General features: G+C 46.2%; 1 protein-coding gene across 1 annotated transcript in view; it reads right to left on the reverse strand.

Moving 5' to 3' along the window:
- The window catches only part of NBEAL1 (neurobeachin like 1), a 130,195-nt gene that overhangs the window by 39,322 nt on the left and 72,327 nt on the right, over nt 1–18,546 (reverse strand). The window contains exons 22-34 of the mRNA XM_056861453.1: nt 18,374–18,476; nt 17,671–17,827; nt 15,816–15,974; nt 15,526–15,685; nt 14,403–14,491; nt 11,681–12,238; nt 10,666–10,841; nt 10,030–10,183; nt 8,277–8,405; nt 5,964–6,269; nt 5,153–5,302; nt 3,973–4,130; nt 2,288–2,412 (exon numbers count right to left, since the gene is read on the reverse strand). Of these exons, the coding sequence (XP_056717431.1) occupies nt 2,288–2,412; nt 3,973–4,130; nt 5,153–5,302; nt 5,964–6,269; nt 8,277–8,405; nt 10,030–10,183; nt 10,666–10,841; nt 11,681–12,238; nt 14,403–14,491; nt 15,526–15,685; nt 15,816–15,974; nt 17,671–17,827; nt 18,374–18,476 (2,424 nt within the window). The remainder of the gene's footprint in view (nt 1–2,287; nt 2,413–3,972; nt 4,131–5,152; nt 5,303–5,963; nt 6,270–8,276; nt 8,406–10,029; nt 10,184–10,665; nt 10,842–11,680; nt 12,239–14,402; nt 14,492–15,525; nt 15,686–15,815; nt 15,975–17,670; nt 17,828–18,373; nt 18,477–18,546) is intronic.

The following is an 18,546-nucleotide window of genomic DNA, read 5'->3' on the forward strand; positions in this document are numbered from 1 at the left end:
CACAAAATCTTTGTAGTTGTTCCTCTGTGAAAGTAGATGCCTTGGAATATCCTTCAGTAATATGAGAGGGGAATCTCCTGCTGACACTGGATTTTCATAGTGAATCTTCATAATCTTATCTTTAACTCTAGTGTCATAAAACACTATCATCAAATCTCTTGGCTTAGATCTCCTCATTCTAGCAGGTAATGGTATCCTGTATACTCTGTTAATGGCTTGTTTTAATTCTTGTTCATCTATCTGAAATAAGTAGGCCAAATTTGGTAGTGCAGTTTCTTTATTGTCTCCCATCATGTCTGGAAAGTTGCGTATACGAAGGTTAGTCTCTCTCACTCTCATCTCCATCATTGCCATTTGATTTTTTGCCGCCATCTGGTCAGTTTGTATTGTTTCAATCTGTTTTTCTTGACTTGTTAATTTTTTCTTTGTATCCTTATGCTCATCCATCACTTTCTTAATTGATGCATCCATCGCTTGCATATCTGTCTTCATGACAGTCATTTGAGTTTTTACTTCTTTCAAGTCTCCTGTAACCACATCCAACTTCTGATTAATAGCTTGGGATGCTTGACCAAGATTTGTCATCATAGAAGTCAACTGTGCCATCTGTGTAGACATCTGTTCAAACTGTTTATTTGTTGCCTCTGTTTGTTTAGTTAGCATGTCCTGTAATTTTTTTCCCATGGTTGAGGTTTGTAGTGATTCCCTTAGTTTAGTATAGGCAGGGTTGTGTAGTGAGCCAGAGCGGGGTCGAGTTCCCGACATTTACATTCAAAAGAAGCTGGTAAAATACATGTCCACAGACAGGGCCTTTAAAGTACTAATTAAAAGATAATGATTCAAACATCAGCCTTATAATTTTTTCGGGTTGAAAAGAGTCGAAATTAGCTCTAAAATTGCGTTTTAAAGTTTTGAAATACCAGTGAGTTTTTTCGGTCGCTCTAGGTCGGGCTGATCAGGAAGTATACAGGAAGTTGCTAGTGCCGTGGACCTTCTACCGCCTCTTCTCGATGGTTGTTCCTTCAGGAATGATTTCAGAGTAACTCGAGTGCGACGCGTAATCAGTCCTACGACTACTTCCTGTTGTTTTAGTTCCGATGATAGAGAGGGTGTTATAGAGGGTCTTCCGTTCCAGGCACTCCCTTACTGCAAACGTGGCAGGATATTTTTTTCGCCGGAAAATCAGGAAGAAAAATCACCCTCCCCTTCCCTTGGACCCATTGGTGATAATTCTTGTCAATCAAAAGTATCCTTCCGACTCTTTATTATGGTTTAGGCTGATCGGATTGATAAGGCTCCTGTCGCTAATCCCGATGGCTAACTCAGATCAGACTTTTTCAGTTCGGATTAAGGAGGAGTGGGGGTCCCAGAAACATTCTTATCAGCCCCCCGTCTGTTCAAGTTTCCAGTAGGTAGACGAAGAGTTCTTTTGTACTCACTTGGGTGTCAAGAGGTGAGGTTCTTTTCTTTATGTAGTCCTTATGTTGGTATTAAGGTGGTGGAGGGTGGAGCTTGATGCCTAAGTTGCGTTTTGGCGATGTCCTTCCCTAGTGCCCTCGCAGGACCGGCGTCCAGGACTCCGAGGGGCTTAAAAAAGCCCCCTCAGAGTACCTAGGAGGTCAAACCGCGTTTGCGGGCTGCAGGGAGTTCCTGCTTTCCAACCCACTTGCAAGGGTCGGATTGGGGTATCTATGTACCTCAGAAGTAACGCAAACTTGGATTTCTCCCAGGACAGCCTGGGGAAATGGAGTGCTCTCCCCAGCAGCACCACCGGAAGTCGATGACCATGTGGGGATTTGAACCTGGGCCTCGCAGATCCTAGTTGAACACTCTAACTCAGGGTTGTCAACCATAAGGCCTGAGGGCCGCATCCGGCCCCTTGAAGGCTCTTACCTGGCCCGCAAGCCAGCCACCACCACCCCACTCTCGATCTGGACTGGCGAGGCATGGCCCGGCCCAACCAAGTGACATTTATGTCAAATCCGGCCCTCGTAACAATTGAGTTAGACACCCTTGCTCTAACTACTGTGCCATGCTGGCTCTATCGTCTGGATCAACGAATGAATTATGTTACCGTCGAAGATGTGCACCATCCAAACAACCATGCCATTAACACGGTGGGATTTTAGTTAGTTTTATCATATTTATTGTATGAAAATGGGTGAGGGGACACATTTTAGAACAAACTGCAGAAACATCTCCAGGCGCTGAAAGAAAACCAAGGTCAGGCAAGAATTAGGATACCAATACTTAAAGCATCACTTCATAAACAGCTACTAGACCTCACCTAGATTATCTCTCAGGGCACTAGCATCCTGGTGAGAGCTGAAATTGTAATTCTGCACTAATTTAAGCCTCATCCGCGAGTAGTTCTCCACGTTTGAAAGCTTCCAGTGAACTAGGTGCAGTTTCCTGATAGAAAGGAATAGACACAAAATAAAAGAAAAAATACCTCAGGAACATGACATAATGACTAGGAGAATTTCTACTGGAAAAACAGAATGAGAAAAAACAAACATTTATCAGAAGTAGATTTTGATGAAACAAGCTGCTGTAACAAAGAGCTGATTCATACTTGTCTACGGGAGGGAGGGAGATGCTGCCCCCAACATCTGTTTGAAGGCACCCCATGAAAGGAGGAATGGCACGGCTCTCTCTGGTCTGATTAGCTTCCTGCCAGGAGGGACGATGACAGGAGAAAAACCAAAAAGGAGCAGGAAGGAATCAGTCCGACAGTTCACGAAAGGGCGGGAGAGCGACTGATCCAATTGGCTAGAATACGTACGAAAGTCAAAGCTTATTTGACAGACTTGAGGACTCAAGTCAAAATGTAAAGCAACAATCAGATTTACAGAATGAATGAATCCCCAGTTTTTCTAAGCCACTTATTTACCACCTGGGGAGGGAAGGTGACATGGTGTAGCCTGAGCTCATCAGATCTTGGAAGCTAAGCATTGGAATAACTGGATGGGAGACAAGAAGGAGGAGGAGAACAGTTGGTTTTTATATGTCAATTTTCTCTGTCTTTTAAGGAGACTCAAACCAGCTTACAATCATAATCCCTCCCTCTCCCCACAACAGACACCTTGTGAATTAGATGGGGCTGAGAGAGTTCTGAGACAACTATGACTGGTCCAAGGTCACCCAGCAGGCTTCATGTGTAAGAGTGGGGAAACCAACCTGGTTCACCAGATTAGCGTCTGCCGCTCATGTGGAGGAGTGGGGAATCAAACCTGGTTCTCCAGATCAGAATCCACCTCTCCAAACCACTGTTCTTAACCACTACACCACGCTGGGTGTTTGCAGCACCTGAGGTTGCTAGCACTGACTGAAGTTGAGTGGGTGTGGGTGTGATCAGGGCTATTTAGGAGACTGCAGGGATCCCTACAAATGCTGCTTGTAATTTTCAGCAGGACCATTAGGATAGGGATAATTGGGGGGGGGGAATTCATTCCCTATGCTTAAGAGTCCACCCCTCTTAATCACTACACCATGCTGGCTCTCTGGAAGACTCTGCAGAGGAAAAAAATGGTAAACAATCTCACTTGTTTTGAAAGCCCCTAGCTGAGGTCGCCAGAAGTTGGTTGCAACTTGACAGCACTTAGGTACGTACCTACCACCTAGCTATCCTCTTGCCTCTCAAAGGAATGCCAATGCCTGGGATTGTTCTAGATGTGTGAAAGTTAATCAGAATCATCTAGGGAATTCAGTTAGGAGGACTTTAATTAGCCAGGCTAAACTTTGCAACAAAATTATAACCGTTGAAGCTAGTGTGTGTGTTTATTTCCTCAACGGTACTTCTCAGTGGGAAAGAGCCACTGGGGGATTTTACTAGAAGTGTTCCGATCCTTACATGCCGGTGAAACATGCATGCAAGAACGTGCAAATAGTCAACATGACATAAAGGTGGGACAGATTCTAAGCAGACACACGACATGGCGCAAAGGAGCAAGAGAAACAGATTCTTCCCACCTTTCGGCCCAGGGGCCCTGTTCACTAGTAAGGTAGAGCTTGGCGGCTCTCCACTGTCTCTGAGTGGCTGTGTGCTGACTGTTGAGTTGTTTCACCATGCTGTTGTAACGCATGTTTTCCTGCCGGGACCTTCGGTTAAACGGCTCCACAAAAAACTCCTAGGGCAAAAGTTGTAAATGAGTCCGCGGCAGAATCATAAACGTTAGCGAAACGATGAAACAAAATTAAGATTGTTTGCGTAAAGTTTAAGGATCTCCAAAATCGTATTCCAAAATTACAAAGAGAGAAAAGAATAAAGCAGTAAGACACAGACTCAAGAGTATTCCGCACACCCGAGGGTGCACTAGGAATCACCCACAGCTTCCAAGATGCCCTTCCCTCAGGGGAGAAAGGAACCTTGATGACTTACTGTGAGGGTTCCATCTACTCTGAGGTGAAGGGCATCCTGCAAGCTGTGGGTGATTGCTATTGCACACCCAGGCGTGAAATAGGAATCACTCATAGCTTCCAAGATGCCCTTCCCTCAGGGGAGAAAGGAACCTTGATGACTTACTGTGAAGGTTCCATCTACACTGAGGTGAAGGGCATCCTGGAAGCTGTGGGTGATTGCTACTGCACACCCAGGCGTGAAACAGGAATCACCCACAGCTTCCAAGATGCCCTTCCCTCAGGGGAGAATGGAACCTTGATGACTTACTGTGAGGGTTCCTTGTACTCTGAGGTGAAGGGCATTCTGGAAGCTGTGGGTGGTTCCTACTGTACCCCCAGGCTGTGGGTGATTGCTATTGCACCCCGAGGCCTGCAACAGGAATCACCCACAGCTTCCAAGATGCCCTTCCCTCAGGGGAGAACGGAACCTTGATGACTTACCATGAGGTTTCCATCTACTCTGAGATGAAGGGCATCCTCGGAGCTCTATGTGACTGCTACTGCACCCCCAGGAGTGCAATAGGAATCACCCACAGCTTCCAAGATGTCCTTCCCTCAGAGGAGAATGGAACCTTGATGACTTACTGTGAGGGTCCCTTCTACTCTGAGGTGCATCTTGGAAGCTGTGGGTGATTCCTATTGCACACCCAGGTGTGCAATAGGAATCACCCACACCGTCCAAGATGCCCTTCCCTCAGAGGAGAACCTCCTTTGAAGTCCATGTGGGTTGTGAAGTAGACAAGGATGTCACCTGAAATTTCAGCTTGCTCTCTCCTCGTTCCCGCTCCCGCTTATGGACGTTCACCATCAACGCCTCGTAACAGTCCTTCCAATACACTGCCATGCGTTCATGGCCATCGCTGAAAGTGCTGACTTCATACTGCTTCATATTCGGAACAATCTGGAGCACAAGAGGTCAGAGAATAATGAACCTATTTGCCTTGCTACTGCACAAGAAAAGAAACATAAGAACATATGAAAGGCCATGCTGGATCAGACCAAGGCCCATCAAGTCCAGAGGTCTGTTCACACAGTGGCCAACCAGGTGCCTCTAAGAAGCCCACAAACAAGACAACTGCGGCAGCATTGTCCTGCCTGTGTTCCAAAGCCCCTAATATAATAGGCATGCTCCTCTGATCCTGGAGAGAATAGGTATGCATCATGACTAGTATCCATTTTGACTGGTAGTCATGGATAGTCCTATCATCCATGAACATGTCCACTCCCCTCTTAAAGCCTTGCAAGTTGGCAGCCATCACCACATCATGGGACAGGGAGTTCCACAATTTAACTATGCATTGTGTGAAGAAATACTTCCTTTTATCTGTTTTGAATCTCTCACCCTCGTTTCAGCAGATGACCCCGCATCCTGGTATTATGAGAGAGAGAAGCTTCTCCCTGTCCACTCTCTCTATACCATGCATAATTTTATAGACATCTATCATGTCTCCCTTTAACCACCTTCTTCCTAAGTTGAACAGCCCTAAGCGTTTCAACCACTCATAGGGCCCAGGCACCCCCAAAAACCCACAGGCACCCCCGAAAAGGGGTTCATTACTTACATATTTATCAATATAAACCTTCCATTCTTCAGTGCTGCAGTAGTCCTGGAAATCCTCAAAAAACGAGGGGCTTCCATTTGTGGACGGTAAGGAAGGCAAGTGCAAATTCATGAAGAGGAGTTCGTATATTTTGGAAATGAGCGTCCGGACGAGCGGAATCAAAAAGGAGTAGGTTTCTGTCTTTTCTTGGATCGACCGACTCAGAATGCCTTCCAGCCGGCCCAAGAGGTAGCAGGACTCTGCTTGGTTGTCGAGCACTTTGGTCTGAAGCAGTGTATTCAGCTTGGCAGCAGCCATTGCACAAACCTTTGGAAAGAAAACCATGTGCCCATTTTATGTACTTACTTTATATCCTGCCTTTATCCTTACTTAATTACTTTATACCCTTACTTCATACTTTATATCCTTACTTTATTCATATCCCGGGGACACAAAGTGGCTTACATCATTCTCCTCGCCTCCATTTTATCTTCACAACAAGGGGGGAGGGGCTGTGGCTCAGTGGTAGAGCATCTGCTTGGCATGCAGAAGGTCCCAGGTTCAGTCCCCGGCATCTCCAGTTAAAGGCACCAGGCAAGTAGGTGATGTGAAAGACCTCTGCCTGAGACCCTGGAGAGCCGCTGCTGGTCAGAGCAGACAATACTGACTTTGATGGACCCAGGGTCTGGTTCAGTAGAAGGCAGCTTCATGTGTTCAACCCTGTAAGGTAGGTTAGGCTGACAGAGTGTGACCGACCCAAGGACACCCCACAAGCTCCAATGACAAAGTGGGGATTCAAAGCTGGGTTTCCCAGACCCTAGTCCCACACTTTAACCACTACACCACGCTGGCTCTCAACAGCGTAAGAAAGCATGCTAAGATATCCTTCCAAAGCCACTGCATTTATTGTTCTTTATTATGCTGATATCCTCCCTTTCTCCCACCATGGAATCTAAGGGGGAAGCAGATGGCCTTCCTTGGCCGTTTTCCATTTGGTACTGACTAGACCCAGATCTGTTTAGCTTCACACGCCTTCAGGCCACACCCTTAAAAAATGCAAACCTCTACCAACTATCAAATGTTTTAAAATGTATCTCAGGTGCAGGTATCCTACAAGGCTATCAGCAGGTCAATAGGGTGTCTCTCCTTGGGGCATCTCTTAAGTTGGGTAAAGTATTCTGCGAACTTTTAAGCTGGAGAAATTCTTCATCAGACATGAAGAAGATGAGTTGGATTTTATACCCCACTTTTCTCTACCTTTAAGGAGTCTCAAAGCAGCTCACAACCTCCTTCCTCTCCCCACAGCAGACACCTTGTGAGGTAGGTGAGGCTGAGAGAGCTGTGACTAGCCCAAGGTCACCCAGCTGGCTTCACGTGGAGGAGTGGGGAAACAAATCCAATTCACCAGATTAGCCTCCGCCACTCATGCGGAGGAGTGGGGAATCAATCCCGGTTCTCCAGATCAGAGTCCACTGCTCTTAACCACTACACCATGCTGGCTGAAAGGAAGTAGTAATAGAGAGGCGCTTTCTGGGTTTGTGGGCACCTATCCCCTTGGCGAATAAAGGAGGCAAAACGGCTCACAGCTCATTTGTACTTGCCAAGAGAAGTTTATTCTTGACTTCTGATACTCCTAGATGCTACCATCTTGTATCCTATGCAGCGCGAGTGTAGCTGCTGTGTATAAACAGCCAGCTTTCCTGCCTCCCCCCTCACACCACAGTCTTCTGTTCCCTCTGAAATTGTGATCCTGTGGGTCAGAGGACCCACAGACATATCCTGGGCAAAGGGGGGACTGCAATGGGAAGGAAGAATCTACAGACACTGCCCTCCCGCCTCTTCTGAGAATGGGAGTGTCTACCGTGAGTGGAAAGGGCACTAAGGATAGAAGACCGGAACATAAATTTATGCCCATGCCAGTGGGTTGTTCCGTGAAGATAGTTTCGGGAGGGCAGCTGTGCTGTTTGGCAGTAGAAGAGCAAGATTCGAGTCCAGTAGCACCTTAAAAGACCAACGTATCTGATGAAGGGAGCTTTGATTCTCAAATGCTTGTAGCCTGAAAATCCTGTCGGTCTTTAAGGCTCTACTGGATTTGAATCTTGCCAGTTACTTATGAACGAATTATATTTTTAGGCCAGTCCTCCTCTAGAGGCCTTAGGGTGGGAATGAGTGGTCCCAGGTCACCAAGTAAACTTTGCAGGCGGGTCGGGATTTGAACTCAGATCTCCCTGGCTCAAGTACAAGAAGCCCACGCTGGCTTAGGATGTTCTTCTTCTTTTTTGACAAAATAATCGTCCTTGGCAACTGTACATCGTGAGTGATGAGGCAACATACCTGTAAGTTATCCTGCCCAATGAAGCCAAGGAGAATCTGGACCTGCACTTGGTAGAACTTCACACACTCTGGGCCAGAAGAATACCAGACCGACAAGGTGTCCATCAAGGTCACCAGTTCTTCCAAGAGCTAAATGAAGCAACGGAAACAGGACAAAGGAGAGAAGAAAAGATGGTTTTTATATGTCGACTTTCTCTACCACTTAAGGGAGAATCAAACCGCCTACAATCACCTTCCCTTCCCACAACAGACACCTTGTGGGGCAGGTGGGGCTGAGAGTGCTCTAAGACAGCTGTGACTAGCCAAAGGTCACCCAGTTGGCTTCATGTGTAGGAGTGGGGAAACAAATCCAGTTCACCAGATTAGCCTCCACCTCTCACGTGGAGGAGTGGAGACTCAAACCCGGTTCTCCAGATCTGAGTCCACCTCTCCAAACCACAGCTCTTAACCACTACACCACGCTGGCTCTCCAAGAGCTCAGGGGTGAGGAAAAAAGCTCTGAGTAGGTGAGCAATTCCTTTTACAGACCATGACACAACAAGATGAGAAACGTGCAAACTGAGACCCCTTCAAACATTATGCTCCCCCCCATGTAATTAATGCAGTTGAAGAGAGGGATCAACATGGGTCTGTCTATTTGATTTTCCAAATGTATCGCTGTGAAGTGTAGCTGGATAACAGAGGGCAAAAAAACTTAATTCTGGAGCTGCCTCCTGTCTGGATGCAGAAAGGCCGCATAAAAACAGTTCAAAATAAGAAAGCTAACTTTTTTCCCCACAGAAAGCTAACCCAGAAGTTAGCCCTCACAGAAAGGTAAGCGGTACGATGACAGAAATTATACTGCCAAGGAAGGCTATTTGGCTCAGACCTATTTTTGCACCTCTTTTGGGAGAGTGGCGGCAGTTCTTGGCAGCAGTTTTACCCAAGCATTCATTTCAGTTAATGCTCTGATTTAAAAATTCACTCATGCTCCTGTACACATAGCGGGATGCGCAAGGGCGGTTGTGTCCTTTGTTGAAATGAACGGAAAAGCTCTTGGGACCAGGAGAGGGCCACACGTCTGGCTTCCAGTGACGACAAAACATTGTCTTATTGGGAAACAAAACTGCTACATTGAAACAGCATTAGCTACTTTACGTGGTATATCCACAGTTAAATATCCCTGAGACCTAAACAGGAAGTGGGGAAGTTTATCTACAGTCCCAATGAAACCACTCCATTATCCAATCTTCCCCAAACCAGCATAGACCAAGGGGAACTATTCTCAAGCAAGCCCACTGTAGAAGATCATTGTGGGGTGAAAAAGATTTCAGATTTGTTTGCTAGGCAAGATTCCTGCCTTAGAGAATATGTTGAGAACCCAAAAAATGTTTCAGACACCAAAATACTTTCATCAATCAATACTGATGGTGACAGTCCAAAAACACTTTGTGGTTGCTGTTTTTTATAAAATACCTTTCTCCTCCAACACTTGGAAAAACGGCTCCTGCTCCCACTCAGAAATTTCTCAGAAGCAGATTTACGCCCTCAAGAATAAACCTTGTCACTCCCCAAGCTGTTAAATGAAAACAAGCTCTCCCACTCATTAGGTCTATTAGGTGGTAAGCAACATGATAAATGATTGTATTTCACCCAGAGTAGGAGCTCATGCCTTTTAAATTCTATTTGTTTCTGGAACTGGATGAAAAAGTAGGCCCCCAATGTCACCTGACAGCCCTTCCTTCATGGCCCTTTCCAAGTCCATCATGACTACCTTTTCTGTCCACAGGCTTGGATTGACCAGCCCTTCAGCTTGGAGAAAATCTTGCACAACAAGCAGGAGCCGGAAAGCATTTTCTGCATACCCCGGGAGGGATTTGGTGTCTCGGCTGTCCGTCACGGCCCACTCCAGCATCTTCTCAAGCAAACTAAGTCCGAAAGAAAACATGTTGCAGAAAAGGAAGCTACTTTCAGGAAACCCAGTTAAGTATTAAGAAATCAAAGATTTGTCAGGACACAACAACTATCCAGTTCTTGTGATCTTCAGCCAAAGAGTTTAGAGGCGCTTGCACTCTCAGAAGTCAACTACAGCTAGACAGATCTTTTATTCAAATGTAGGCAATTAACTTAAAAATCAATGACATCTTTCTATTCAAGATAGAGGAATTAAACTAGCTACTCTAGACTTGGTAGTGGAAAGTGCTGTCAATCACAGCCGGGTTACGGCAACCATTCATGGGGTTTTCAAGGCAAGAGATGGTCAGAGGTGGTTTGCCAATGCCTGCTTCTGTGTAGCAGCCCCTGGACTTCCTTGGTGGTTTCCCATTCAAGTATTATCCTGGTCTGCTTAGCTTCCAAGTTCTGATGAGATCAGGCTAGCCTGGGCCACCCAGGCCAGAGCCAGACTTACTTGAGTTTTATTTCATCCGATGGGCGCAGCAGTTCGTTGGATATCCCCAGCTTGGTGAGAGCCGAAAAAACCTGCCCCCTCTCAATCCAGGCAGCGTCCTCGGACTTTTCTACACCTTTCCACATCAAACAGAGCAGGACATCAGAGAGCAACTGTACGAGATCTTCTTCGCATGCCTACAAAAAAAAGTCACCCAAGGATGACAACCAAATTCTCAGATGAACTGAAACAAAACTGAATAGAAACCAAAACCCAATCCCAACACAGAACATCCTGAGGAAGCACCTCTACTTTTTAATTTGTATTTGAATGACATAAGAGCATAAGGCCATGCTGGATCAGACCAAGTTCCATCAAATCCAGTAGTCTGGTCACACAGTGGCCAACCAGGTGCCTCTAGGAAGCCCATAAACAAGACGACTGCAGCAGCATTATCCTGCCTATGTTCCAAAACACCTAAGATAATAGGCATGCTCCTCTGATCCTGGAGAGAATAGGTATACATCATGACTAGTATCCATTTTGACTAGTAGCCCTATGGATAGCCCTCTCCTACATGAACTCATAAGACATAAGAAAAGCCATGCTGGGTCAGACTGAGGCCCATCAAGTCCAGCAGTGTGTTCACACAGTGGCCACCCAGGTGCCTCTACGAAGCCCACAAACAAGATGGCTGCAGCAGCATTATCCTGCCTGTGTTCCACAGCACCTAAGATAATAGGCATGCTCCTCTGATCCTGGAGAGAATAGGTGTGCATCATGACTAGTAGCCATTTTGACTAGTAGCCATGGATAGCCCTCTTCTCCATGAACATGTCCACTCCCCTCTTAAAGCCTTCCCAGTTGGCAGCCATCACCACATCCTGGGGCAGGAGTTCCACAATTTAACTATGTGTTCAACTTGTAATAAAGAAATAAAGGCTTCCCTTTCACTGCTCAAGACCTTTTGGTCAAGGGAGCTTGAAAGAAGGAAAGGAAAGGAACGTCCTTAGGAAGGCGTGGGAGAACTACATACCTCACTAATTTCAAATAATGAAAGATCAGCAGCAGATGCAGCCTCCATGGCCACGTTTGGTTCTTTGTCGAGCTGTCCAGAAAACGGCTTTGTGGTCTCACTGGGAGATGGCGTGCTGGGCGGGCTATCGGCTGTTTGGTTCCCAGGATCTCCCAGTTCGTAAGAGTCAACACTCGACAGGTCCAAGCTCAAGTGTGAAGGATTCTTTGGCCATAACTCCTCCGGGTCCTCGGGCCTGAATGACATCTCTACCACAGAGACGTCTTCAAACACCGGGGCCGTCTTGCCATCTTCTAAGCTCCACTGATCGCACAAGCCATTGACGGACGCGAAACTGGCGGCGTCTTCTCCATCGGCCTTCGAAGCGTGGCGTTTCTGGTGGTCTCTGGAAGACGCTCTCTTTTCATCGTCTTTCGCAGAGTCACTTCTGTTCTCCCTAAGGCCGTTCCGGAGGTCGGCGTTGTCTTTTAAGAAGAGCCTTGTCAACGTCTCCTGCCAGCCCAACTGTTGAGAAATCTGTTGTGCCGAATCCTGGTGGGAGTGGAGAATCTGCAAAAGCTGCAGAAGACACACACGCAAAGGCTTCATCACCAAACTGGGGGGTGTCGGGCGAGGTTTCTGATTCCATTCAGGAAACCATTTATGAGAATAAAGCCTCAGCTAGAAGTTATGAGAGCCAGCGTGGTGTAGTGGTTAAGAGTGGTGGTTTGGAGCGGTGGACTCTGATCTGGAGAACCGGGTTTGATTCCCCACCCTTCCACATGAGCGGCGGATGTTAATCTGGTGAACCAGGTTGGTTTCCCTACTCCTACACACGAAGCCTGCTGGGTGACCTTGGGCTAGTCACACTCTCTCAGCCCACCTACCTCACAGGGTGTCTGTTGTGGGGAGGGGGAGCGAAAGTGATTGTAAGCTGGTTTGATTCTTCCTTAAGTGGTAGAGAACATCAGCATATAAAAACCAACTCTTCTTCTTTTTATGGGTGGATCCTCATCCCTTTTCAGGCGAGCAATCTGGTCAGAGGACGTGGAGGGAGGAGTTTCACCCATTCCCCCCTCCCACTAAAGACACTGGATGGGGTACAGCAGGGTACAAGAGAGGAGGGGAGGCAGGAAATGACTTTTTATGCAAGTCCCACTGTGATCACACTGGATAGGATCGAAGTCTTCGTTTCTACAGAATGAGTTTTATGAAGGCCTAGAGACCCCTTTTACTCATGAAAAAATAATTAAAGTTAACCCAGCATTTACAGCCCCATCCTAAGCAGTTATACCCCTCTAAACCTATCAACTTAGAAGGGTGCAGCTCTGTTTAGGATTGCACCATTAGTGACTTAAGACCAACTCAAATGTACTTTTGCAGCTTCCAACATGATGTTGTTATGCACACCTTCTCAGTGCAATCCTGGGCAGAGTTACACCATTCTAGGTCCTCTGAAGTCAAGGGGCTTAGAAGGGTGTGGCTTGTGTGTGTTAAGTGCCGTCAAGTTGCTTCCGACTCATGGCGACCCTATGAATCAATGTCCTATCTTTGATAGCCTTGCTCAGGTCTTGCAAACTGAAGGTTGTGGCTTCCTTTAATGAGTCAATCCATCTCTTGTTGGGTCTTCCTCTTTTCCTGCTGCCCTCAACTTTTCCTAGCATGACTGTCTTTTCTAGTGACTCTTGCCTTCTCATAATGTGACCAAAATACGATAGCCTCAGTTTAGTCATTTTAGCTTCTAGAGTCAGTTCAGGCTTGATTTGACCTTTAACCCACTGATTTGGCTTCTTGGCAGTCCACGGTATCCGTAACACTCTCCTCCAACACCACATTTCAAAGGAGTTTACTTTCTTCCTGTCACCTTTCTTTATTGTCCAGCTTTCACACCCATACATAGTAATAGGGAATACGATGGCATGAATTAACCTAATCTCGGTGGCCAGTGTGGCTTACCCTGTGTGGCTTACCCTGCGTTAATTATTATAATCCTAAACAACATATAAGGATTGGTTTTTATGAAAGAGATTGATGAAAAATCGGAAGGGGTTGATAACACAGTGTCAGTCGAGCACTTATACAGCTATGAAGCGGTCTCATCAGATCAGCATCATTATGAAAAATAGCTGAGCTGCAACGCTAACCCACCCAGTCAGTTCACTTAGTGATGCCATTTTTCCCACTGTGTGCACCATGAACAAAGAGACAATCAGGAGGGAAATGTATCACACGAACCAGGAGTGTATGGGTACGACCCTGTAGTGATTGCCATGAAGAAGAAGAAGAGCTGGTTTTTATATGCCGACTTTCTCTACCACTTAAGGAAGAATCAAACTGGCCTACTGTCACCTTCCCTTCCCCTCCCCACAACAGACACCCTGTGAGGTAGGTGGGGCTGAGAGAGCTCTAAGAGAGCTGAGACTATCCCAATGTCACCCAGCAGGCTTCATGTGGAGGAGTGGGGAATCAAACCCGGTTCTCCAGATTAAAGGCCACCGCTCCAAACCACCGCTCTTAACCACTACACCACGCTGGCTCTCTGTACCTGCATCAAGCACCTTATCATGACTGTATCTGCATCAAGCACCTTATCACAGCATAAAAATCCCTAATGTCCACTGCCGCTCCCCTAATCTGTAGTAACAGGCATGTCTCCAGGCCTTCTTCACGCACTACTGACGTGACTTTCGATGCACTGCACCCACCCTGGTTTGGAAAAACAACCCACACCCCCAAAACTGACCTTTTGACAAATAGCCACTCTGATGTTTATATCTGCTTTGTGAGCCAAGTGAACCACTGCCATGAAGTCCCTGTAATTCACCACTGGATCTGCAGAGGAAGAATGACGAACAGATGCCATAACCAAGAAAAGAAAGTTCAAACGCACATTACTTCATCGTCCAAAATAAATGCCAGTGAAAACGGCAGGCAAACAGACCTTCAAATTTGCCATCAAAACCCTCAAATAAACTAAGGTAAAGGTCCCCTGTGCAAGCACCGGGTCATTCCTGACCCATGGGGTGTCATCACATCCTGACGTTTACTAGGCAGACTTCATTTATGGGGTGGTTTGCCAGTGCCTTCCCCAGTCATCTTCCCTTTACCCCCAGCAAGCTGGGACCTCATTTTACCGACCTCGGAAGGATGGCTGAGTCAACCTTGAGCCGGCTACCTGAAACCAACTTCCGTTGGGATCGAACTCAGGTCGTGAGCAGAGCTTGGACTGCAGTATTACAGCTTACCACTCTGCGCCACAGGGCTCTTCAAATAAACTAAATCCACTGTTAATTTTGTAACGTATATAGAAGTATGATAAGAACATAAGAACATAAGAAAAGCCATGCTGGATCAGACCAAGGTTCACCAAGTCCAGCAGTGTGTTCACACAGTGGCCACCCAGGTGCCTCTAGGAAGCCCACAAACAAGACAACTGCAGCAGCATTATCCTGCCTGTGTTCCACAGCACCTAAGATAATAGGCATGCTCCTCTTATACTAGAGAGAATAGGCATGCATCATGACTAGTACCCATTTTTACTAGTAGCCATGGATAGCCCTCTCCTCCATGAACATGTCCACTCCCCTCTTAAAGCCTTCCCAGTTGGCAGCCATCACCACATCCTGGGGCAGGGAGTTCCACAATTTAACTATGAGTTGTGTGAATAAATACTTCCTTTTATCTGTTTTGAATCTCTCACCCTCCAGCTTCCGCAGATGGCTCCGTGTTCTAGTATCAGGAGAGAGGGAGAAAAGCTTCCTAATGTGGGTTTGTCCTGATTTTACAGGACACCTAAGTGCATGCAATGTTTCAGCAACAACTGAATGCCGGTAATGTGCAAGCCACATGCCTATAATTATAAATACCTGCGTGCAGAACTTGATTGAGAAGGCTCTTAATAAATGATGTAGTCACTGGCGCGTCATTCAGGAGCAGGCCCAGCCCGGAATACCCAACTTCTCGGAGCTTCATACGTTGCTTGCTCCGCTCGTAGACCTTGGTGCATTTCAGCATCTGCTCCATTACCTGCAAAGAAATAATGCGCAGGAGTCTGAGGTTGGCGACTAGGAGGGCACACCCACACCTGTCATAAGCATATTTAGCCAAAAAATTAGACACAGTTAGGTTAACCTGAGCGTCAAAGGCGATGAGTTACCTTGAAAACAAGCTCCTTCAGTCTGTCGGAGTACCTGTGATTCAGCAGCAGAGAGTAAAGAATATCTGCGCTTCCCGGCTCAAAAAGCAACAAGAAAAGTTGGTCTCGGGTTGGGCTAGTGTGAAGCAGACCGAAGAGCACCTCCAAGATCCCACCAAGCTTGTCAGGGAGGGAGAAAGAAAAGCTGGAATTAAGTAACTGCGTAATTCACACACATTCCCGTTATTACACATCATTCATTGCACAGAAGAAGAGTTGGTCTTTATACCCTGTTTTTCTCTACCTTAAGGAGTTTCAAAACAGTTTATAATTGCCTTCCCTCCCCCCACACAACAACCACCTTGTGAGGTAGGTGGGGCTGAGAGAGTTCTGAGAGAACTGTTGACTGGCCCAGGGTCACCCAGCTGGCTTCATGTGGAGGAGAGGAGAATCGAACCCGGTTCTCCAGACTAGAGTCCACCACTCTTAACCACTACCCCACGCTGGCACAAATCATTTGATTTTCGTTCTATGTCTCCCATTTAGAGTTATCAGGAATACCTAAACAAAATTAAGAATGAAAGTAAAACCAGGTCTAAATGGAAACCATGGCCTGGCACTATGTGAACAAACCTGGAAGGAGCTCTGCAGTTGTACTTTCTCCTGCTTCCCTTCTTCCGGTTTGCTGCAAACCATGGGTTTTCCATTCAAACTATGGCTTGAGCTTGCTCTGGCATAATTTGATTGTGGTTTGCCATTCTGTGTCCCGAAGTAACAACAGACTATGATCTGTTGCAAACCAGGAAGGGATTAATGGAATCGCAGCATGAAGGGGAAGGGGTGATGGCCAACCCAAGGTTGGTTCTCAGGTCATTTGTATCTCACCGAACCAAGTTCTCGACCCAACCTCAGTGTGATGGAGCAGGTGACCCCAAAGTGGACCCTGTGGACACCAGGGTGCTAATACTGTTTCAGGAGCGCACCCAAGTGTTTTGAGGAGGAGGAGGCTGCGGCATTGGCAAACCACTACAAAAACAAAGTCTGCCTAGTAAATCTTCATACCCTACCAGAAAATATTTTTGTTAGTCTTTAAGGTGCTACTGGACTCTTGCCCTTTTCTACTACTGCAGACAGACTAACACAGCTACCCACTGTGAATTGCCTAGTAAATGTCGGGAGGTGACATCATGCCATGGGTCAATAATGACCCAGTGCTTGCACAGGGGACTACCTTTACCTTTTTGCCCTTTAACAGAGGGGTAATGTATGGAAATGGGCAACTGACGCTTTTCACAGAAAGAAGATTTGGTTTTTATATGCCGACTTTCTCCACCACTTAAGGAAGAGTCAAACCGGCTTACAATCACCTTCCCTTCCACTCCCCACAACAGACACCCTGTGAGGTAGGTGGGACTGAGAGAATGTGACTCGGCCAAGGTCACTCAGCTGGCTTTTTATGTAAGGAGTGGGGAAATCAACCCAGTTCATCAGATTAGCCTCCGCCGCTCATGTGGAGGAGTGGGGAATCAAATCCGGCTCTCCAGATCAGAGTCCACCGCTCCAAACCACTACACCACACTGGCTTTTGCCCAGCAGGGCTCCTAATTGGCTGTCCAGATAAAAATAATGATGTCTCAGTGGCAGCTGCCACCAGTGTTCGTTTTATTCTCTCTCACTCCTCTTTCCCAGTTTGTGTTTTTAAATTAATCCTCTTCTCCACTGTGCTTAGGCTTCCTCTGTGTGAGGCTCCTGCAGAACCCATTTTGTGGCTGCACCCACCCACGTATCAGAATTCCAAAGGTGCCTACAAGCTTAAAAAAGGTTGGAGACTCCTGTATTAGAGCAAGAAAACTGGACAAGAGCCAAAGAATCACACCTGCTCCTCGTCGTTGATAGCTGCTATGTATCCCATGATGCTTTGCACTTCCTCATGTGTGCCTCCTTTGCTTAAGAAATATTTAATTAGTCCGTAGAGAGATGTTCTTATCGTTCTGAGATCATCCAGAGTCAATTCACTGTCTTTACAGCCGCTTCTAACAAAAAGACAGACAGACTTTGTCATGTATCACAAAAACTAAGGATGTAAGTTTGATCTAAAAGATCCCAGTTTACGCAAGTTTTCGTTTCATACACATTTCCCCACTCACCCTTTGTAAGGTACTTACCCGTGACAATGACCCCTCCTCTTTGTAATTAACATTACATTTATAAAATATTCTATAACTGTGCAGAAACTTCAGTTTGAATAATGCTCAAACAATCAATGGAATAAGCATTTTTTAAAAAATAAAATAAAACAAATTCAAATTACAGCAGGGTAATTATTATTTTACAAAAATCGTAATTCTAGAACATCACAATTAAATGGTGTTGTTCAAGGAGAATGACTTGAAAACGTGACGTTCAATGTGATGTTCTTGCACCATCTGTAGCTATTTGGCCAACAGAAAGTGGGAGAAGAAAAATACAGGTGTTCTCTAGAAAGCCTGGCTTAGGTTGTGTTAGTTCATATTGGCTATTTGGGAATGTCGGCTTCCAACGCAACAGACAACAAACTCAAGAAGAATAAAGACTCGTACCCATAATAAAACCTCAAAGTATCCAGTAAAAACTGCACCCCGTATTTTTTCCGGAAGAGCCTTCTGCTGTCTTTGATGATTGTAGAAAGGTACTGGATGTGCCCTGAAAACATAATGAGATTTCCCATCAGAATGCGGCCGTTCACTACAACTGCCAACCTCCAGGTGGTGGC

The sequence above is a fragment of the Euleptes europaea genome, chromosome 15 (assembly GCF_029931775.1).
Source record: "Euleptes europaea isolate rEulEur1 chromosome 15, rEulEur1.hap1, whole genome shotgun sequence".
NCBI lineage: Eukaryota > Metazoa > Chordata > Lepidosauria > Squamata > Sphaerodactylidae > Euleptes > Euleptes europaea.